The sequence below is a fragment of the Rhyacophila brunnea genome, unplaced genomic scaffold, assembly GCF_057557595.1.
Source record: "Rhyacophila brunnea isolate RB1 unplaced genomic scaffold, BYU_Rbru_1.0 scaffold_54, whole genome shotgun sequence".
NCBI lineage: Eukaryota > Metazoa > Arthropoda > Insecta > Trichoptera > Rhyacophilidae > Rhyacophila > Rhyacophila brunnea.
In genome coordinates, this window is record NW_028233213.1 from 501,330 (window position 1) to 526,677 (window position 25,348).

At 26.5% G+C, this 25,348-nt stretch overlaps 1 protein-coding gene across 1 annotated transcript; it reads left to right on the forward strand.

Moving 5' to 3' along the window:
- The first annotated feature begins 738 nt into the window (after positions 1 to 738).
- LOC147065813 (uncharacterized) lies at positions 739 to 25,015 on the forward strand. The gene is made up of 3 exons (XM_085956240.1): positions 739 to 1,246; positions 1,766 to 1,926; positions 24,803 to 25,015. The coding sequence occupies exons 1-3, from the start codon at positions 739 to 741 to the stop codon at positions 25,013 to 25,015; spliced, it is 882 nt and encodes a 293-aa protein (XP_085812366.1).
- The last annotated feature ends 333 nt before the right edge of the window (positions 25,016 to 25,348 follow it).

The following is a 25,348-nucleotide window of genomic DNA, read 5'->3' on the forward strand; positions in this document are numbered from 1 at the left end:
AATAGATCATTACTGATCAATACGCGTCTTTAGTCTTATATTGAAGATCTCCGCACTCGATAATCATTAAAATTTGAGCAATCGTTAGATAATCATTTTTTATAAAATAGATCATTACGGATCATCTTTATACTCCTGGAAGAATTCTGAATTAAAAGAGCATTATTTTTAGTGTGACATAATTGAACCATAAAAGTTTTAGAAAAATTGTTTGGTATGAAAATTCTCCAAAGATGTATTTTCAATAAAATTATATTCATAATTAAGAACATCACGAAAATCATGGAAAAGACCAAAAATAATTAAGAATTCAATCGATCAATAAAAAAATCAACTTAAAGTTCAAATATTTGAAATTTTAACAAAAATAGAAAATGATATTTATAAGACACCATAATTTTTGAAAATTCTTTAGCAGTAATTCAAAATTCGATGTATATTTTATTGAATATAATCTGATTTTTAAATTTTCTATTTTAGTCATCTGGAATGTAATTGGTTGTTATAAAGAAATAATGATTAAATCTACTTTAAATAAATAATAAATTTACCCATCCAATCATGAATCTAAAATTTATAAAAAATCATCCCAAAAGTTGCACAATCATTGGTATGTTCATAGCATTTGTTTTTCTAACTGGAGCTTGCATATATAAAAAAAGAAACGTAAAAGATGGATCAAAAAATACGCCTACGAATGAGTCAAATCTTACCCCAAGCGACAGTTCGAAAATCGAAATGAACGCTGAAGATTCAAAACTGCTAAAAGAGAAACAAGAAAAAGAAAGACTAGAAAAAGAAAGACTAGAAAAAGAGCCACTGGAAAAAGAGCAACTGGAAAAAGAGCGACTAAGAAAAGAGCGACTAAGAAAAGAGCAACTGGAAAAAGAGCAACTGGAAAAAGAGCAACTGGAAAAAGAGCGACTGGAAAAAGAGCGACTAAGAAAAGAGCAACTAAGAAAAGAGCAACTAAGAAAAGAGCAACTAAGAAAAGAGCAACAAGAAAAAGAGCAACTGGAAAAAGAGCGACTAAGAAAAGAGCAACTAAGAAAAGAGCAACTAAGAAAAGAGCAACAAGAAAAAGAACGACCAGAAAGAGAGCGACCAGAAAGAGAGCGACCAGAAAAAGAGCGACCAGAAAAAGAACGACTAGAAAAAGAACGACTAGAAAAAGAGCAACTGGAAAGTGAGCGACAGAAAAAAGAGCAACAAGCAAGTGAGCGACAGAAAAAAGAGCAACAAGCAAGTGAGCAGGAACTTTGTCATCTAAAAGGTTATATTCAACGGCTAGAACAGGAAATGAAGAAGGAAACAAAATCATTGCAACAGAAACGAATGCAACAAAGCATACTAGAACTGGCAATGGTAGAACTGAAAGTACTAGAAGAAGAAGCGAATAGATTGGAAGAAGAAGCGAAGCAACTACAAAAGGCGAATATAGAAGAGGAAGCGAAACAGCTAAAACTAAAAGCAATGCAACTAGAAGCGGAAGCGAAGCAACTACAAAAGGCGAATATTGAAGAGCCATCAAATCAAGACGAACAGGAACGAAAAGAAAAATTAGAAAGTGGAAGATCAAGCGAGGAAGCGAAACTTAACAAATATCAAATGTTAAATCTAAAAAATGAACGATTTAAGAAGTTAATTGAAGAAGAAGGGGAAAGAATAGAACATGAAAACCAAGACGGAACAAGACCAGATCAAAAAACAATAGAACCGGATATAATAGAACAGTCAATACTTGATCTCGAATTTTTAGTAAAAGTGAAACAAAAATTAGAAGAGGAAGCTAAAGGTAAAGAATTAGAAGAGGAAGCAAATCGATTAGAAAAATTGAAAAGGGGTTTAAGCGAGGTTGCGGAATTTAAAAAAGATATAATTAGAAATTTAGAGCAACTAAAGCTGGAATTCGAAAGATTAAAAAACGTAATTAGAGCAGAAGAACCAGAAATACTATCACAAGAAATAATAGAGAAGGCAATGGTTGATATAACCTTTCTAAGAACGAAGTTAAATGAATTAAAAGAGAATGCATCACAATTACAAAATACGAAAATAGAAAAGGAAGCTAAAGAAGTAGAAGAGAAAGCTAAAGAATTAGAAGAGGAAGCAAATCGATTAGAAAAATTGAAAAGGGGTTTAAGCGAGGTTGCGGAATTTAAAAAAGTTATAATTAGAAATTTAGAGCAACTAAAGCTGGAATTCGAAGAATTTAAAAACGTAATTAGAGCAGAAGAACAAGAAATACTACCACAAGAAACAATAGAGCAGTTGATAGTTGAAATAGCCTTTCTAAGAACGAAGGTAAATGAATTAAAAGAGTATGCATCACAATTACAAAATACGAAAATAGAAAAGGAAGCTAAAGAAGTAGCAGAAAAAGCTAAAGAATTAGAAGAGGAAGCGAAAGAACTAGTAAAGAAACAACTAGAAAAAAAACGGCTAGAAAAATTGAAAAACGGATCGAATGTAAATATACCCAATGAGAAAATTTTATGCAAGAGGATTGTAGATATAATTTTTAAAGAACAAAAAATAATACTTGCTGCCGATAAGAAAACAATCTCGAAAGAAAAAAAAACAATTTTGAACGTTCCGATGTCTTCAAAGATTATTAAAAGCACAGTTAAAAATATTGGAATGAAAGAAGAAGATTATTTTGCTGCAAGGGAACTCGACTTTATACCAAGCGAAATAAAAATTTCCACTGATCAAATAGAGAAATTAAGAAACTTTTTAAGTAATGATAAACCTTCTGTATTAAAAAGAAATGACTCTGAAAATTTCAATTTTGACGATGAGGTATTAGAAAGTAAAGAATTGAATGAAAAACTTGAAGCAATAGAGCTTATGCAACAAATCATTAGTGAACCAGAGATATTCGAACAGCTGAACAGTAAATTATTTTATTGTTTAAAACCGAAAAAGAAAAACGGATACTACGCTAACAAAGGAACCATTTCTAAAATAATTTCTGAATGTCAAAACGAGAGGGTACAGTTAATATTAGCTAAAATAGCTGAAGTAGAAATTACAGAACATGATGGTTCACAATGGATCGATAATAATACGTATTTTAAACACAAATATGATTTTTTTATAGTTAATGATAAATGCACACAAGGGGTTTTTTTGGATTACAAAGATGCGTTGATTTCCGTTGACGATTATAAAGAAATCAATGCGTTGATTTCTGCACAGGACAAGACAGAAAGCAAGAATGAAGAATTGTTTACAAAGTTTTTCAAGATTGAGCCTCGCACAAAATTTTTGCAACAATTTTATCATTATCTGAGTGAGCAGGGACTTTCAATACCTAAATATATGATTGATTGTGAAAGCCACGCATTTATCATCAACCCAATAGTCATAAAAACAGGCACAAAATATATTTTTTATGAATCGAAAGGCGATAAAGATTCTGATTGTAAAAAATTTGAAACAGAGTTGTTGAAATTCAAAAAGAATAAAGAGATATTTTTGGATAATATAGGCCCACTTTTGAAACAATTTTATATAACCTTGGCCTGTGAGAAAATTAATCTCTATAAAAAATCTGAAATACCCGAGGCCAGCCGAAAATAAACAAATTAAATAAAAACATGATAAAATGGTTAAACTTAGTGATTTTTAAAATACTAATCGAATTTACTTTATTTATTTATGTTTTACTTCTATTACTTTTTAGGAAGTTCGCTTTATATTAATAGGAACTATTGCTTAACTCCTGCGTATCTCTGTGGGACTCCCCCTTCACTTCTTTTCACGCGTAATTGCCGTGGATTAGGTCCTTTTTCATAGGAGGCAGTCATTATGTGGAGGGAATGAGATTCTGTCTACTGTTTATCGCTAAGGTATACAAGCTACAACCACACTCTACTCTGCCTATATCCTTGCTAAAAGGTGTGGGATCTTTTTCCATACTATAGGCAAGGTTCAACGACTTACACAGCAACCACCTATTTCTCATGGCTTGTCAGTGTTTTTTGGTTTTTTTTATTATTCATTGGCCGCCCCCTTTGGTATTTTTCTTTAGGTTACATTCGTTTCGGAAATAAGTGGGTGGGTGGAACCTTCGACCCATCACACTGGGGTCCGACTTGTAAACCACTCAACCATACCACCCTAAACTTAGTTAATAACAATTTAAATATAAAAAATAATTAACATACTAAAAAATATTCGATTGAATTTTATTGAATCTGTTACTTTAAGGTCGTAGTTGTTTTGATTTTAATTATGCGCCAATTGGATTTTTAACTTTTTATAATTATTCATGCAAAACTTATGATGGCTATATAGAACAGATTGCGCTGATATTATTTCCATTGAGTCATCTGGTCAATCTTATTCGATGCATCTTCTTCTCACAAGACTTATTAGTTACTGTTTATTACATAATCTCTTTGTTTATAAGTTCGCTTCTGCTTCAGTTGACATTCCCAACTCCTAAATATACAACTTATGATATTTTTCAACCTCCCATCAAGTTATTATGTACTGCATTATTCGAGTTCTACATTTTTAAATAAGAAAGAGTTAATTTTCAAGTAGATCGTATTTTCTTATTTACATCATTGGTCAGATTATCAATACTCGTTTTCCCAATTATCAGTAACAAGTTTTTCTTCTTATTGTAGGCGAATATGGCAGATCTCTTAAGTATAAATTTTTTATCCGTTGTATTTATGTATAAACCTTTATTTCCTGTTCTATATATTCTTTTATCAGTGTTTTTTAATTTTTTACTCGATTTTTAAAACTCTTATTTAATTGAGCAGATAATTGCTGGTATCTCGGAACTTCGTCACGCCACATGTATAGCCAAGCCAAGTATTTTTTTACATCTTCTTTTTAGGTGGTCTACTTTTTTATATGCTTCTCCAAAGTGTTATTATTTTGATTTTCTCCAAAGAACATATTTATATCCAGCATAAAACAGTTCTTTCTCCTTATTTTGGCTTAGCGTTTCACATTTTAAGCCAGATTGAATATCCGGCTATGTTAATTATCAATTTTTTATTGGATGCTGGAAAGTTTTTATGTGGATGTTTACCTTTTATTTTACATATAAAATTTCTCTCTGCTTCAACCCAATAGATTGTCTAAGTCATAATTGGCATTTATGTTTACGTTTTTGATGATAAGTGCACCTTATTCACCACTTTTATTTTGTATATAGCAGCTCTGCCTATTGAAATTTCTTTACCGGTGAAAAGTGTCTTATTTAGATATAACCATTTCCCCGATAAAATTTAAATACTCGATAGTCCTTTCACAAGTTCTTATCTTTTAAAATATAATATTTATTTATTTGCTGGATGGTAGTAAATTGATTTTTTTGCTAAAACTTTCCTTATCCGATCATTTCTTTAACAAAGATCCAAAATCAATATGATATATTATTTTGTTAAAATTTTAGAAAATCAATATGGCATCAATATTATATTTATATAAATCAATAAGAGTTTATTCTTGATTTTAATTAAGTCTGGTACAGCTAAATCTCTTTATATTTATTATTGTCAAAAAAACACCCATGCCTTCAACTATTGTCGTTAAGCTTTTTTTCAGCAAACCTTTTCCTTTTTAATTCCGAACATCGCTTTTTGTTTAAGACTTTTTATTTTGAGCATAAAATGTGAATCAGGATGTAATAAATTATAGATAGTTGCAAACATATGGTGTATATACTTATTTTACGTATTATAATAATAAGATTTTCATCCATCTGCATATATTATCGATCACCCTCTAAATGGCATTCTTTAGGGTTTATTTAATTCTATTCGGAACGAATATAGCAAATATTTTGCTTAAGAATTCTCTTGTGGCCATAATAATTAAAGCTAAGGTCTGATATATTGGACATATCCTCAATGAAACTTAATCTTATATTTTTGCATTGTCCCATCATCTTAAATAATGTATTCAAGAACACCCATACCCACTGTTTTCTTGCTATAAAGTAATATTATTTGTTTCTTTACCTTACTTGTTAATCAGCGGATCTTTAATTTATTTCAAAAAATTCGCAAATATTCTTTTGTAGGCGTCTATTGGAAGAAAAGAATACAAATTTTGACAATACCTAGGTGTAATCTTTGAATTTGCACAACCATGTATCTTTTCTAATAGATATGATAGATTTGTATTTATCTCACCATAGTTCATATACCTATAGTTATAATCACAAAAACTATTTTTGTAGCTTTTAAAGCCATTGGTAAACTTAGCTGCGTTCAAAAACAATAAAAGCATATTCATTCAACATTTTCTTATTTCTAAAATAAGATTTAGACTAATTTATGTTTTTGCTTTAAATTACTATAAAAATTGGCATTTTTTTATGTTGTTAGTTAATTACCCAGTGTTGATAAGAATTCATAAACCAGAAAAAAATACACCCCAACATATACATACGTAGAATAAAATAATTTAAAGAAAATATGGTAAATTTATTCTTGATATCAGGTGCTATGTTTTATATTATTATAGTCAATGTTTCGATAACTCTTTAGGTAAAGAATATTGGCTGTTTACATTTATACCTATAAAAGGTGTTTTAACCATATTATATTTTAAATCAACTTTTCTCTTTTTATGTTAAGTATGGAAAACACCATGAATTCCAAATTATTTTAATAAATCTAGAATGCACAAAAAAAATATTATCATTTCATTTCTATTATATAACATTTATAGTGAATTTATCCTTCATGAATGACTATTTTCTGTGAATCACGAAAAAGCATAAGGAATGTAACTGTTATAGTGATCGTCGATATTTTCTAATTTGTGACCTCTAAGAATCTAATAACTAAATATTAGATTCGGTTTAGAATGAATAATCCTTTAATTGTTATAATATTGCTTAATTGATAATAAAAATATTTATTGGGTTCTTAAACTTTTTGAAAGTAAAAATAATATATTGTGTAGAAAATCAAAAGCGTGCAAAATTTTACTTATTCTAAAAGTAAATACAACTTTTGGCATATAAATACACAAATTAACAAAAATTCAACCAGACCGAGTCCATGAAATACAAAAAAACTTGTTAAACCCATTCCCAATTTTATTGCGAAATTGGGTGTTCACAGTTATTTTAATGGTATTAATTACGTACAAAAAAAACCCTATGATTCTGAAATTATATCGCAATTTGTGGCGGTTTATTCACTTTTAATTAATTTATGTGGCTACTTTCATTCGAATCGAAGCCTCTATGCTGAAATTAAAAGAACCGCAAAAATGCTAGCACGTTTTTGAATTTAATTTAAACATTCCAACCAGCATCATCAAATAAATTTTCTTTTTTTTGATTCATGCCTACGTTTTATAATTGAATATAAAAAACATTTGAAATTAACCGTAGCTTAAGCAACGTAAATACAACACCGTCATGTAATATTTCAGAAAAAAAATGAACGACCCATATCTTGATTATTTCTATTTTGAAAACAAGATATTTGTGCATTTGGTTTATAATGCTGAAAATTTTTGAGATGTCTGTGTCATAACACAAAAGGTCACATATGATGCAAAAAAAGCCACATCTTTTATTAAACTCGGTTTATGTCAATAATATATTTACACTATTGCAAAATAATAAAGCGGAGAGGAAAGACGCCTATAGCTACCATGGCTGCAAATTAGGCAAGTTCTTTAGAATAAAATTTACATTTGTTTGGAGTTTAAAATATCGTTTTTTTTACATTATCTCAAAATTTAATTATTATAAAATTTTTTTAAAATTAATAAAATTTGTTCATTGAAATATTTTATCTTTGGTTTTAATTGTGTACGTGACATGTATTAAAAATAAGAATTTTCCGCAGTAGATTTAATTAGATAATGAACTTAGTAGTTTATATGATTCATTTTTTTACGATATTTATTGCATATGGGACATTATGTTGTAGGATGAGTAATGTTAGAAGAATCAGAATTTTCATCCTATTCACTGCGTCTAGACATAAGTGATTCGATTTTGTTCATGTAACCATCTGGTAAAAATACTACCGGGATTTTCTGAAAATGTAATCTAATGGATCGTTTGAACTCATTTGCTAGTAGCTCTTCATAGACGCCAACATTAGAATTATTCTCTTTTACGAGCTCCAAGAATTTTTTGCTGCCAATATAAAGATTTTTCAAAGTATCTCCATTTATAAGCTCATCGTGATAATCTTGTAACTCAATTGTTTTTTCTTCGGCATAAATTATATGACTGAGAAACTCCTTAAGAAAATAAATTAATGGATCGTTTGTATCCATAGTAAGCACGTAATATGCAAATTCCCGATCGTCATGGCATGTATAGTACAACCTAGATATCAGATAAGCTTGTTTTGGTGATGGTGTCTTTTTTGATTTTATTTCCAGTTCGCTTAAGATTTGTGATTTTTTTTCGTGATTTTGTGGTGTTGGCGTGATTTCTTTTATCCTCTTATTTATTTCATAAGTCATTTCATGCTCTGATATTTTGCGATTCGTTAAACTCAAAGGGCGGGCAGGTATTATGATTCTAATTATATAATAAATAGTTATAGTAGAAAGTAAATAAATACATGAGCGATTCACGCCAAAATTGTGCTTTGATATTTTCATCTTGTGGCTTTTTAATGGGATTGAGATATTTGAGATTTATAGAGAAAATTTAGAATCGAAAGGGGAAAATAATGATAAAAAGGAGATTAAAGATAACAAAGATAATCAGAAATATTTCGATCGCAGTTTATTCTTTTTGAACTCTCTAAATTCCGTATTATAGCATTGAAAAATAAAAGCGGTTTACTTGATTTGTAGAAATGGATTTTATCCAATTCACAAATGCCGAACAACAATAATACAATGAGGCATTGACCACAAAGACGTGTGCTTAAAAAATATTCTAAGCACTAAAAGGAAATATAAAAGCTAACAGAATCAGAAAAATATTTTTGTGGGAAAAATTACATATATGTGTCTTAAAGGGGAACAGAAATAATAAAAAGTTGCAAAGTTGAAAATAAGCAAAGAAACATCGAGCGAATATTTCTATACAGCAAAAATACGTTTTAATGAAAAATACAAGCTGTGCAAACAAAACATAGTCGTAAATAAATAAATTACGGTCACAAAATAAACTTATTTATGTGAATATTTTATGTTATTACCCTTCATTCATTATAAATTTAAATCACAACATTCAGAAGCCAATCATTACTTTTGTTATAGATAATTAATTGAATTTAATATTGGGTGTGGTTTAAATATATTATTTAGAGCAAGCAAAAGTCAAGACATCTAGATAAACATACCATATTAATCTTTGCTCAAGTATAATCAATATATTTTCATGTATTTTCTACCTTTGTTACTTATGTATATTCAAGTATCTTGTATAAGCCTATAATACTTCTTTCCGTTTAAACAAAAAAATCTTCCTCTGAATACCTTCCCCTTCAAAAGTTTATCAATAAAGTATATTACTCTGGTATTTATAAGATCCACACGCCTCAGTTTCAGCTGTATTTGCCAAATCATTGATATAAATCATAGTGTATTTTTTATGAGCCAACCAGATTATATCGCAATACATTACTCTGATTCTGTAATTGTAAATTTTTTTTTCAAAGGCAAATGATGTTATCTTGATGGAATCATTTTCAAGGCTCTTCAATTTATTTTTATTTAAATTATGATTCAATACATGCAAATTTTTTTTATACCACTTTTAATTATCTGAGCTTAATCATAGGAAATTTTGATGTCTTATTATTTATGATATTCCGGTTAATCTTATCTTATATGATTCGTATGTAGAAAATGTCTATGGTAGTCATCTTTTAAAAGAAAATCAAAAATATAATGAAGATTTTAGTTTTATATGATGTACTATTCAAAATAATCAATTTTTGTGATAAAAAGTTCTAGTTTTTACAGGTTAAATTTGCTTTCTTCAAATCAAAAAATGGTATAAGCATTTCTATAAATTTAAAGGACAAATAAAAATCAAATGTTTTTTTTTGGTGTAGCGATACTATTTCAAAATTTGATTCTTTTTTAATTTATCTCTCTAATTGAAATTTAGAACCAGAAACGACTTTAATCCAACATAGTATTTGTTCCAATCACCCGGTTAACCTTAAAATTAACTCGAAAGATGAAATTCACTTTTTAGTTGAATTTATAGAATCAATATTGATCATTTATAAAATATATAATAATTACTCTCAGTGGTTATTATATCATGTTTTTGTGCTTGCTTCTGTATAGAATCGATCATTCAAATTTATAATGTTTTTGTTTGATATCAATAACCATTTTTCATTTTTCTTACGTTTAATTTGATTTTATACAGCAGGGGATATTCGTTATTCAGCCTAAATATTAGGCTATAAAACTCTTAAAATATATTTCTTATTTAAGATTTTATTTGTTGAGTAATATTTGCTTGACATGTGGATAATTTCGGAAATTTATATAACATTGGTATCTCTTGCTAGTATGAATAGTTTTTATGTTCTTTTTTGCGGGATCATTAGATGTGATTATTGTTTTATGACTTATTATTGTAATAAATTTCATGATATTAGTCATTAAATACAAAAATATGCTTTTATTGTATAAAAAAAGATAATAAATACAAAAATGACTCGGGATAATAAGAATTATTATATTTTTTTCCGCTATATAAAATATATTTATTTGCTGTTTAAGTTTTTTATTTTTATTGTGAAATCTGCTGAGACATAGAAAGCCTATTGGGAACATTACCCAACAACTTAATGCATCTTTAAAACTTTACCATAATCTATCTTCATTGACTGCTCTATTTATGTAAATTGGCATGAAAATATGAGCCTTTCAAAGTATTTTCTGTATAATATACAATCCTTTATGTAATAATTCGACTTTATTTGGTATAATAATGTCTTTTTATCCTCTAGTATATGACTAAAATAGCCCAGACTATTTGTACAAATATATAAATATCATTAGATGTGCCAGTACATAAAACCAAATTTCAAATAGTTCTAACGCCTTAATTAGTCACAGAATTACCCAATTCTAATGCATGTATATTTGATCAAAGTACTTTTGCAAATTATTAAATTGTGATTTTGTACTTTTAAATAGATCAAGAGATAAATTTATTATGGGCGAAAAATAGAAAATAAAATCAAAAAATGTATTTTTTCAAATTTCATTGTTTATAAGAGTCTATTGTAAAGCATAAAGTCATCATTAGTTATTTTATGCTAGTTCGTTTCAGATAACAATACGAAAAAATAACATCTAGACTGCTAGAAGCAAAAGGGTAATGGAATGTTCATGGGCTTAAAATTAGTAGTCTTCTAAATATGGATTGAAAAATTATAACGCTGAATATTTTACGTATTTGGTACATAAATGTCGTAAAATAAATGCAAGAAATCACGGTTCTTGTTTTTCATTTCGTATGAAATATATTATTTTATGGAAGTCAGTTTAAATAATGATATAAAATTTTTTGCTGTCATAATATTTATATGGATATGTGCAGGGAGTTCATAATAAGAAAGAATATATCCGTGAGTTGCACAAATACATTAATGTGATAGTAACTAATTCATTTAACATAAAAATAGTTTTTTATTTTGGTAATTACTATTTTTTTAACAATTGTGCTTATATATTATATGATAAAATAAGACAGTAAGTTGAGTCAAACATATATTTCATGATAAAAATTAAAGATTACATAATTTTTTTTTTATATAAAATATTTATATAAGTGCACATTTTATATGTTACTGTATAGGGAATATATTCTTATCCAGTCTAAGAATCCCAAAATCATCGATTTACATGCAAAAAATTGCATGTAAATTTTTAATTTTTTACGCTATTAAATTAAGATATCAATAATGCAACAGGTGCGAAAAAATTATATAATTTAAGATTAAATTTGTTAAATATTTTTTATTTGCAATAGAGATTTTCTATTCGCAAATTTAGTAAAACTAATATACTAAGCCTAATGCTTGCTTTCACAGACCACTATTTTCGATATCCACAGCTTTATGGGGTCAAATATTTATACAAAGATGGGCTATAATCAGAATACCATGGAGAAATATTATATGAGAAAAAAAAATATGGAAACATCATATTTGTCCTTTAAACATTTTCGATTTTTAATCAATGTTTTTCATTGAAAATAAAATCAGCAGGTAAATATTATCACTGGTAAAGCTCTATTATGTATAAATAATATATTCAACTTGTAGATATATCATATAAATATGGTGAAAGGTTTGCTACATAATAGTTAAAATATTTTATGGCTGTATATGTAACTATCATCACAAACTAATGTGATTTTGTTGTATTTCTTAACGTATATATGTTAATAAGTAGTTATTTTTGAATTGATAGAATATAAGATATTTTGAAATTCACATTAATTATTTTATATGGTTATACTTTTTCGGCTTTATACTGTAAAAAAGCGTTTGTTATATCAGATGTAACAAATAAATAGCATAAATTAAAATTATTTCCGATTTTTATTATTATTGAAAGTTTATTTTTTTTATTTTCAAAGATTATCAATTAGTTATTCATATATGAAATACGATTCTGAAGTATCCGAATATAGCATTATATAAATTTGTACTGTTAAAATTGTTTTTTAGCTTATTTTTTGCTTTTTAAGCATTTTCTGTTGTTTTAATAAAAGAACTTGAGCTATCATTATTCTACTTAAAAATTTTTAAATGTACAAAAATAAAATAATTTGCATACAAATGATTTTGCTTTTTTTTAACTATTCTATTGATTAATATAAAAAAACAGCGCTTTTTATTTAGATAAACATTTGCTCGAAAACAAGGTGCACCATTTCTATTATATATTATAATTTACATAATTTTTATGGTGTTTACAGATATGACCATATGTAAATTTAAATCCTATGTAATACATTGAAACAACAAATAGTGTAAGAATAATGATCTATTAAACGCCTTCATAGATTTCAAATACCTAAAAGTTTATATTTACAACAAAAAAGGCTATAAACTGTTTTTAATGGACATAAAGACACCCAAATGTAGCTAATCTATAGAAAACACAATGTTTATTTTTGTTTATAAATATATAAATAAATTGAAGTTCTTAAAATTCTACTTGTGGAAATTAAATTTCTATAAAGGGGCTTTCATATTTGAGCTGGTCAAATTCTAGTATTTTGTCTTTTTGAAATATGTAAAAGGCAAATTTTGAGAATCTCTATATCAATTACATGTGTTTTGAATCTAAAACAACTAAAAGCCCGTGGTATAGCATTATAAATATTACAGCTCTTATATACTATATATTTTACCTAAAATTGCTATTTTAATTTTGACCTGTTTTTCTGTTTGTTAAGGTTTAAGAAACACGCAATTTTTATTTTATTTTTTTTGCTTAAGAATGGATTTTAGACAAATAATACAAATCTAAAACTTTATAATATACAATATATCTGATCAATTCACAATTGAAAGACACTAAATCGCTTATACTGTTATTTAAAAGATCGTAGATGCTGTTTTTTATACAAGTGTAAAAATTTTTTATATCTTTTTTTTTGCGTTTGTTTTTCTATAAAAAACTGTTTTTTATTGGTTATATAGTTTTGATTTATGACTTGCTTTTTTTGTTAATATTCTTGTTGGTGTTTAATAAATAAAAAATTAAAAAAAAGTGCATTCATTGACAATTTAGAACCGAGATTACTTTTTATTTACATTTTAAGATAATTTAATCCGTCCTACCTAATCTCTGATATGGGCTATAACCATCACCAAATTTTTATTTTTTGCTTTTGAGCCCAGTTAAGATGATATTTCGTTTACATAACGTGCTTTACTTCCGACCAATTTGTTCTATTTAAAGTCTCCCTAAATACCTATCCTTTTTTTCGAGACATATAATAAAGGGGTTTTTTAAATCCCAGGGCTTTAAATACACTGATCTGGTTTGTGAATTCGATATCCTTTTTTTTTACGAAATTGTTTCATGAACTAGTTTAAAGTTAGAACATATGTAATTTTTCAGGTCGTTTTAATTTAATTTATAAGAACAAATAAAAATTATAGTGTACTCTACAATTAAAATATGATATGTGGCTTCAAAATCTGGAATAAAAGTTTCATCAATAGAGAGTTGAAAGAAATTTAACCTTAAGATATATTGATTCTAACAAAAAAATAAAAAAATAAAATATGCAGCTCGTTTTTTTTTAATTTTCATCATCTTTTTTGCATATCGAAAGAAAGACGCTAATTTTATCAATAATTTATAGATATTGCTTTTAAGCAATATTATAATAAAACTTAGCACATATAAGACGTAGAGGAATACACATGCTTAATTTTGTAGTAATTATTTGAGATATGTAAGTAAAAATCAGAGAATATATTTAAGTTTGAATTTTTTAAAAATTGAAACTAGGAAAATTAGCATATATAAGAATTTTCTTCGATTAAATATTGCATGAATAATTCTCGTTAAAAAACCTCTAAACTGAAAATTTATTATTATTATTTTGTTTTATGTATTTTTTTGGCATTCTGTTTTTATAAAAAAAATTATATGTTCTGGTATAAGTTTTTATATGAACAACACAATATATTATTCAATAGATTGATCATTTTTAGGTTGGTGTTAAAAAAGAATACTCATGTAATTAAAATAAATTACAACCATGAAAATAAAATATTTTCAATCAACATGATAAATGAAATATTGAAAGTACAATTTATTTATGTCACGATTTCGTAGTCAATACGATCGTCTATTTGTTTTCTTAGTAGTTTTAATCTTTGAATTCTCTATCCCCTCATGAAATAGATAACCCATGAATGATCTTGGGTTCTAAAACAAAAAATCCTTTTATTTCGTCTGTAACCTATCCAAGTTTATGATAAAATAATTTCATCGATTCTATGAAGCGAAATTAATTTTCTATTCAATATAATTGTTCTGTTTATTTTACATTTATCACCGCTTTTTGATTTTTTTGAACAATTAGTAACTAAAATTCGTTGTTACCTAAAAATTTAGTAAAATACATAATGTGTATAAGGTATAATTTACCTTTATATTTGTACGACATACTAGTATTAGCTTATATGACACCTTTGCTCTTTAATCCATAGTTTCAAATATCTATAAATGAATAATACATTTCTTTGTGTAGTTATCGATATTTTTACGAATAGAGTGCAATTTATAGAAAAGCTATATTTACCATTATTATACCGTAAAAAACAGTGTGTTTATGATCATATTAATTTATTTTGTTATAAAATAGAAAATTATTTCACTCGTAGTATCTATAAAGATATGATTTCGATAGATTCTTTATATATTTATATTCAAAATTGTAGAGAATAGGCAGAAATTAATAATTTTACTTAAAGAAACGCGATGGTTTCTAGGTAAATTAGATTTTGCAAAGGCAGCTATGCTATATAAAACACATGAAGTCATTATAAATACAATTAAAAACCATTAAATTCTTAAAATATGTTGAATATGAAGACTAATACAATGTAGATTGCTATAAAATATGATTTAAAGGGGGAACCGTCATAATATCAGAAAGTGGCACAACAAACCATAGTTCTGCAATAAAAAAATATAAATTTGAAATTGAAACTAAATTGCAAAATCTCATGTACTATTGATGTTTTACCATCATGATTTTTTTTCATAGTGATTTCCAGTTTTAAAATGAGATCTTGGCTATTAAATATTAAGAATGAAAGTCATAGGTGTTTAAATTATTCAATTCAATGTTTTTAATCTCTGAATTTGAAGTTCTAGGCAATTTTTATTTGTTTATTTTTAGGTAAATTAAAATTTTATTTATCATTGAATCTACATGATTAATTTAAATCAATTACACTATCATTATGCATAAGTGTCCCCTTATTTTTCTAAAAATGAACACAAAATTTCCTAATTCGCTGATACCAGAAATTCTAATCACACCATATATCACGATTTCATGTTTTGTAAATTTATTAGTATGCTTCTATATTGCCAAGATATACTATGTTCCTGTTGTTTCTAAAATCTCAAAGAGATTCAAATTGTGCACAGGTATTTCAAGTATTCTTCTTTTAAATATGGGAAATACTATGCATCATCTTTTTTCTAATTTCTGGATTGTAGATGAGCTTGAACCAAATAATGATGAGGCTCTGGGTCTTCTTTTGATCACAACACTGGGAACTATTATAGTTGGAATTACAATTTCACTATCCATGGTGATAATATTTAGCACTAGAAAACTATATTTAGACAGTGAACCATTTTACAAAAATATATTCTCATTATTGGGTGCATTCTCTTTTTTATTGGGAATAATTATTTTCAGTGCGGTAACTTTCGAAATAAGCTTAATCATGATAATTGTTTATATAATGTTTCTAATATTTTCATATTACAGAGCTTCTTTGCATACAGACTCGATTGAAGTACAAGATGATCCAGAAGAACATATTTTTCAAATAAGTAGTAATTTAAATCAACAAACGAATATAAATGAAACGTCAGAACTTCAATTACCACCTCAAAGAAATTTTATGAATGGAAGAATAATCAATAATAATTCTGGTTTAAGTGAAAATATTTTGAGTGCCATGAGTGGGGTAGATAATACCATTAATTCTTTGCGAGATCAAGTAAATCAAGAGCCGAATTATTATATAATAAATGCTTATGATTCACATGACGCACATTCCATCATCGGACACGTGCAAGAAACTCCAAATAATATTAGACATTCTGAAAATGTAATCAATAATATACAAACTTCTAGAAGCCAGTTTTCGATAATCAACCATAGCAATCTTAATATCGATGAGAATCTAGATTTTTTATTGATATCAGATTTCCAGGAAAATTTGGCTAGACCAAAAACGACTTTTACAATCAAAAATATCCTCCTTAAATTAGTAAGAATACCCATTGAATTATTTTTTGATTTTACGATATTACACAGAAGAGCTAATAAAAAGATTGTGTCTAGATCTTTTGCGGGTCTTTTTTCACCGGTTATTAACTTTTTAATGATTAAATTGGTTTTTCTGGGGATAATGGAAAATTATATTTTTTACATTTGCATATTAATGTGCTCTTTCCTAGGTATATCACTCTTTCTTATAATCAGATCAAGAAAGCTACCAGTAATAGAATACATGTACTCGTTCTTTACCAGTTGCATGTATATAACAATCTTATCAATCAACACAATGGTGAAAATTATTATTCTGTCTAAAAAAGCCGAAATAACAAACCAATCCATCTGTATACATCTATTGAGTATTGGAAAATGCATACCGGATATCATAACGGGAATCGCAGCATCAAACAGTGGAATGTTTAAAATGGCTGCCCATGCAACAATTTCGTCACAAATCCAAAATATTCTTTTGAACAACGGAATTACCTTAATATATATGTTTCGCAAAAATGGATATGAAAAGATAATCATCCCATATAAAACAATTGGTAGTGTAGCACTTTCTTTTTTACCCATTACTTGTCTAGTACTAGTTCTTAACTATGAGATTAGAAACAGGAAACTGGAAAAAGAACTTGCAGGTGTTTTATCTTTGAACTATTTTTTATTTCATATATTCACTATTTTGTTAAAATCCGATTGAGGCATATAATTGAACAAATTTACAAGGTGTTATCTAAAATATTCATGATAAATATCATATTAGTCATCATTATGACAATAAATAAACAAAATAAATAAATAAAAAAAGTGCTTTTTACCATTAAATTTTATATACATTCATAAAAATTATTTCGAGGTTGTTTACTTTCTACAATTTTTTTGTTCTACGCATGGAATTTATTTGAAGGGGCTTAAATCGTGTTCCGCGACTGTGCTATTTACCTAAAGAATTCTTAGATAAATTAAGATTATAAATATTTGGCAGATGTATTAAATATAAGTAATATTATAGAAAAATTAATTGTATAAAATGTTTGTTCTTTAGAATCAAATGTGTTAAATTAACAATCAATATTGAAAATATGTACTTTAGATGCTAAATAAAAAAAATAAAAATCTCTTTTAATCAGACTTCAGATAGAATTCATGCCTTTCAAATTTAAGATCTTTATTTCTTTATATTGATATTTTATTATTGTAAAATATTTTTTTATAAAAAGCCTTTAGAAATTGATTTCATTTTGTTTTTTTATAGAGCTTTATCTTAATAATGCCTATAAATTTCTTAAAAAGATATCAGTGGGTAAAGAAATATGCTAGATGTGCATAATAGATAAATATCAGGTAAATTATTTAGTTAAAATTTATAGTATTATATACAAGAGACTCAAATTATATAATCATATTGATTTATGGAAAACCATACAGGATAAATTTAATAAAAATTATATTTTTAGCTGATAAACAGTGGGTAAATCAAAAATATCATATTTACACAGAATAAAAACTTTGAATAGCCACAGATAAAATTTTTTTCTAGCATGAAAAATGTGTTTTACCTGTAAGTGGAGGACCATGAATATGGAAAAAATATATTAGCTTTCTAAAATTTAATGTGACTGAACTCGTATTAATAAAAGTAATATTTTTATTTTCTGTTGAATTGCATGTAATAATGTTTGAATTGTGTTTAATTGAAAAAAATGTGATTTTATCTATTTTTATATGACTTTACATTTGAATACTTCAAATAAAAGAATCTTTGACCATAGAAGAGAAATTTAAAAGCATATGTAAGTCTATTATCAGATTTAACACATGATATTATTTTGTATTTGTTTATATATAATAGATTTATTTGGGTTTTGCATCTTTTGCATGGTCAATTGCTGTGTATAATAATAGTTTTAGAATTTGTCTTCTTTCATGTGTGTGTAGAACATTAGATCATGCCATAAATTGTGTGTTTTTACTCATATTAATTTCATTTCAAGTATATACTAAAGCTTTTAAATAGTTAACAGTTTTGTTTAAAATACATAATTAGTATTTAAAAAAAATTATTACCTATTTATTTTTTTGTATTGCATTTTTTTGCGATTTAAAATGAAAATCGTCAAATATTTTATCATAAATTAATATGTGCAAAATATCTATAAATTATTCAATAGTTTTATAGGATATAAATAACAACATTGCATATTTCTTGGTAGGGTTATGTGATTTAAACAAAAATTCATGATCATTAAACTAGACCAGATGAAAGCATTAGTCTCAAAATTATGATAAAGGCTAAAAAAAATTAAGAAATATAGTGCGATTTCTTGTGTCAATAGCTACTGTTATATTATCATGACGAACAAATTATGACACCATATTGATATGTGTGAATCAATAATAGAAAATTAGAAATTATTAATCTCCAATTGAGTTCGCCACAAATATGATACTCAATTTGACAGCGCATAAAAAATCCATTTCACCCTTTTTTGATACGTCAAAAAGTACTAAACTTTGAACATAGGTAAAAATAAATATTTATATGGGAAAAAGCTAATCTTTAAATCTAAAGCCCAATATAATAATAAAAAAGACAACTTTTTTGTTTATCATAATCAAAAATTGTTTCGGATAATTACCAAAATGCCTCCTTGCTCACTTCTTTTTAGTATCCGTGAAAAAATACACTGTAAGTTTATTTAGTGCAATTTTTAAAAAAAAATTAAATTCCTTATTCACAAGCTTAACACCATGGCAAATAGTTTCATGATAAAACACCAAAATCAAATGGTTTATATTATTCAACATCAATTAAAATTATAAAATCAATATTAGCATTTCAGCATAATATGAAATTGTTTTTAACAGTAAATTGTGTGTTTATTTCTCTAACTTCTCCCCGAAACCCGATAACCAGAGTAAATCATATAAAATAACTAAAATTGTATTTTTCGTACGAAATAGCATTAAAACCCCCATAATATTATTTATTTAGTGCAAATAAATCAATTGTAGTCGCTCTTTTTGCTATCTTAATTTTAAATCTTACTTTTTATTGTTTAATTATAAAATATGATTTCAGGAGCGCTATAAGATTTTCTCAGCGCGTAATAGGCATTGACATAGCTTAATTCTCTTTACTATATTTTAGTGAGATTTATTGTGAATTGGAAAATATATATAAAGAAATTTTCTAGAAACCTTGCTTACAGCAGTTCACTCGCTTTAAAACTTATGGGGCTATTAATCCAAACAGTATATAAATATTATTTCTTTTGTTGTCTCTGCTCAAAGTGTTTTTATATTTTTTTCATAATTTATTCTCGTTTTTTTATTATTTCTAAAGTAATAAGTAAAAAATTTAGCAAGCAAAAACAATTACCACCAGAGTGACTTGTTAGAATCGATTATATTTTTTTAAAGCCACATCTTAGGGTGCTATAAACCCAAGGAAAAATTTTTTTTCCCATAATGTATTAAATATTAATATAACATATATATGGATGTTTGAGGGGCTCTAATATCTATGAATGTTGTATATTCTTGCAAATTTCAATTTTTGTAGATAAATTCTATAAAACCCTAAACATTAAATTAAAAACTACATAATAAACGAATATTTAGAAAAAATTATATAACTAAATGGCTTTTCAACTATCATCAGACTTTATATATGCAAGATTATCGGTTCTTTTTTTAATACTTAAGCTAAGGTTTGTTATGTTATTAGTTTTAACTACCATAGAATGAATTAATATCTTGATATACTTTAAAATTTCAAATGACAAATTTCCAAAAAAATACCGTATAAATATACTAAAATATAATCTTTTCTTTGAATTGGACTTATATTACTTGTAAAAACCAATTATGTTCATTATATTGCTAATTTAATCTATGAACATTCATTGTATAATGAATTTGAAAGTTCAATAAAGATGTTTATGAATACCTAAAAGCTATATTTCTAGAAATCTTACCCCATTTACCAGATTCTAAGTTGTATAAATAAACAACAAATTGTACGACAATATTTGATACCTATCAGTTTCTACCATATCTAGGTATAATAGTTCAACATGCAAACCTTTAAAAATTTAAGACCTCCTACCTGTAACAAAATATGTATTTTCTGGAAATTTAAGGCATGAAATTGGCTATTATATATTTATCAGGTCCATTGATTTCGTTCATGTTACATATTTAGAAGTTGTAAGTACAATTTGTATTTTTGATAATATATGAACATGTAAATCTTGTAAACTACTTTTTTTAGTTTTAAAATTATAATTTTTGTGTGATTGAAAGTGTTTTCTTTTCAGAGGTGAATACTTGGATTGTTTAGTCTCTTAATTAAAATTTTCTTGAAAATAAAAATATAAAATTTTTCTAATTTTGGTGCACGGCACCTTTAATTCTATATTAAAGCTTATTTTGTACTTTTTTTTTGAATTTTTCAAAATGATCTTTTAAAACAGTGCATGGCTATAATCCTAAATAAGCAAGTGATCTCACTTATAATTGTATTTATTCACTCGTTTTAAAATTATAAAGTATATATTTCATTTTTGTTGGGACTTTTTTCTAATTACAGCTAATTTCAATATTAATATTGTTTAAATAAAAAAAAGTAGAGCTATTTTTTCACTCATTATCTAAAATAATAATTTATGCTAAATAAAAAGCGTTAAAGTGATAAATAGCGTGAAAATATTAAATTTCACATATAATGTCTTGGTAGATGATGGTTTATCAAATTTAATTTTTTTAAAAAATATAGACATTCAAATAATATATATTACATTATTGCGAATCATGTCTTTCATTACTATATAAGTTTATTGAAGATGTACTGTATTTGTAATTTCATGTTCATCTACTATCAAATGATCGATTGAGCTTAGATATGAGACTTATGACCTAGAGATATTAATAAAGATTACAATTTCCAACGCCAATCGATGCACAAATAAAATAATACAATGGCGATTTCACTACTATATAAGTTTATTAGATGTTTTTGCTGTTATTAAGTATAAAAATAGCAAGATGGTCTTTACAAATAAACAAAATAAAAATTATTAAGTTATCGCATAAAAAATTATAATTGCAAATAAATTAATAAACAGAAATAGTTATAAAAGTAAAAACCAAAAACATTTGTATTTTTTTGATCAAACCAAGTTATTTGTTAGTGGTATTTATGGAAACACAAAAAATATCTTTATGGATCTAATTATACGGAAAATTAAAATATATATTTATGATAGAATAATTATATGAACATAGATATATTAACGATGTTGACAGCGACAATCAAGTCACCGTTACAGGAAACATCCTTATCATACAAATACTTGATTTATTACCTTTACACGCGTTCGTAAATCGATCCAAGTCGTTTAAAAGCCACAATCAATTTTTGAGCGCGACAATCTTGTTTATGCTTAGAGCTATATACTTTCGTTAAGGTCAGATTGGCTTAAGGGGGCTTGCAGTATTCTTTGCTAGGCAGATGGTATTAATCACTCGTTTGTAATTTTCTTAATACTCTCTGCGTTGACAGAATTCGGACCAGCAGTAATCCAACTAAATATCCAAGGCTGAATATTAGACGACACAATTATCATCAATTTGGGACGACATAATTTATCAATTAAGATTCCAATTTATTTTTTAATTTCTAGTGTGATTTAAAGAAATTGCAAAATATAATCCTATTGATAAAATATTTATTACGTATGTAAATCAAGAGGTGTATTTTATTTATTTAAAAACATATAGTTATTTTAAAAGATAACACAAGTATATTTCAATTTTCGGTTTTGAATCGAAATTGATTTTAATATTCCTATACATTTGTATATGTTTCAATTTGCGATAATAGAATCAAAATTGATTTTAATATTTCCTTTAGATTTAAAACATGACGTAATTTGAAATATTTAAAACTAAAATCAATTTTCTTACATTCTCATGAACATCCAATCAATTCATTAATAAATTGATTTTTTTGAATAGTTATTTATCAATCATGACAATATGGTTCTGTATTTTTGGTTGTATTATTTTTTTAAATTGGAATTAAAATCAGAATATCGCCAAAAAATTATAAAACAAATTAAACCAGCGAAAACATTCACTTTAAATTTGATATAAAAATGAGATTTAATTTGAATATTACAAAACACATGTTATTATTGATAAAAATAATAATTTATAGACAAGTATCATTATATTGTGTGTAATTTTTTCTTGTATCTAATATCAATTTTTAACTACCAAGAATACATAATTGAATTCGTGTTTGCTTCTCTGTTGTAGGTGTGCCTTTTTTTTAATAAAATTTTATATTACCAAGAAAATCAGAATTAATTCGTGTTTGATTCTCTGTTGTAGGCTTTTACTTCTTATTATTATTCGATTACTTACAAATTATAAACATAATAATCAAAAAAATTACAAAAAGTGTAGATTTCTCTATTGTAGGCTTTTACTTCTTATTATTATTAGATTACTTACAAATTATAAACATAATCATATAACAAATGACAGAAAGTGTAGATGCAAACAAATGACAGAAAGTGTAGATGCAAACAAATGACAAAAAGTGTAGATGCAAACAAATGACAAAAAGTGTAGATGCAAACAAAAAAAAGATATCAGCTGCGTTTTGATTGTTATGACCAATAGATTAACGCATCTTAATCAATGTTCAAGAATGCTATCGGCCTGTTATTTATTTATTGGTTTTTGATGTAATTTAGTTAGTTCAAATCGTTCAATCAAAATTTAGATTTCTATTTAGAATTGATCAGATTGAAAATTCTTTATGTTTCTGAATATTTACAATCTCGCGATATGCACACAGTTAAAAGATTTAATCTTTTCAAATTTGGAATGAATTTGATTAATTTTTATTTATTTACCCGTATTTATCTTCTTTTTAAGACGTTCGCTTATTAATAAGAGTAACTTTTGCTTATTGATGTAACACAGGCTTTTGTCATTTAGATTTTCCGTTGCCAGTTTTATCATCGTGGATTAGGCTGTTTTACAAGGCGGTGATTGATTTGGAAGAGGAATGAGGTTCTATCTACTTCTGTCGCTGGTTAATTATGATACACTCTACACTTTTCCATATCTTTGCTGAAGGGACAAGGCTAAATTCAATGTTCGGACGCGTTTTCGGCGTCTTATACAACCACTTCCTAATTTACTTAAAAATGTGAAGATAAGAATATATATAATTTCAATGCATTAATGAAGCAAACTAACAGCATTTTGAATTGAACTCAAAATATGGCATAAGTTTTCTTTTTATCGTAATTAACGATTCTTTTAATTAAAGTTTTTTTTTATTATCATGATTTTTTAGTTGAATAGTTGAAAATTTTCTTAGAATTTTAAGCATCGTTTGCTTTTTACTGAATTTTTCAAATAAAAAAAAAGGAGAAAGCAGTGGTATTTTAAGAATATATAAATAAAAAAGGTACATGATGGTAGACTCTAACTGATAGATAAACATATTAAAATCACATGGTATAAAATTTAATGGTCTAGGCTTAAATTTTAATGTACACAGAAAATAATTATGCATGTGGTTTTTCTATAATTTTTTAGCATCTGCAAATGCGTTATCATTTTTCTTATTTATTAAAATTTTTAAATCTCCCTCCTCCTTTAAGTAGAATTTGAGATGTTGAATAAGACGCAAAACACTAAAAAAGGAATATTATTATTCTCTGGAATATTACTAACTTTTGGGGTTTTTATTTTTTTTAGAGACTCTTTTAAATCATCTTCTAGAGGCGACAATCCCAAGACTGCAGAAAATGGCAAGACAGTAGAAACACCGAAGACTGCAGAAAATGGCAAGACAGTAGAAACACCGAGGACTGCAGAAAATGGCAAGACAGTAGAAACACCGAGGACTGCAGAAAATGGCAAGACAGTAGAAATACCGAAGACTGCAGAAAATGGCAAGACAGTAGAAATACCGAAGACTACTGGTGCATCTAAGACTACGGAAAAACCGAAGACTACTGATCCATCTAAGACCATTGAAACCCTCAAGACCGCCTTACTGAAACAGAAGATAGAAAAAATCAAAAAAACACATGATTATCATCCATTTTTTGATCTTAAATCGAAATTAATGCAAATTGTCGAAATTAAATCCGATAGAACAATATTTGAAGATAATAGAGCATTTCTAGTCCAAAAATTATACCTTACATTAACACGATTTGAAGATTTAAATTATGAAATAATAGTGAATTCTACTGATCAAGATAAATTTATCGTTTTCTTGAAGGAAATGGCAAGTGATTTGGTTTTGGCTGGTACTAAAAT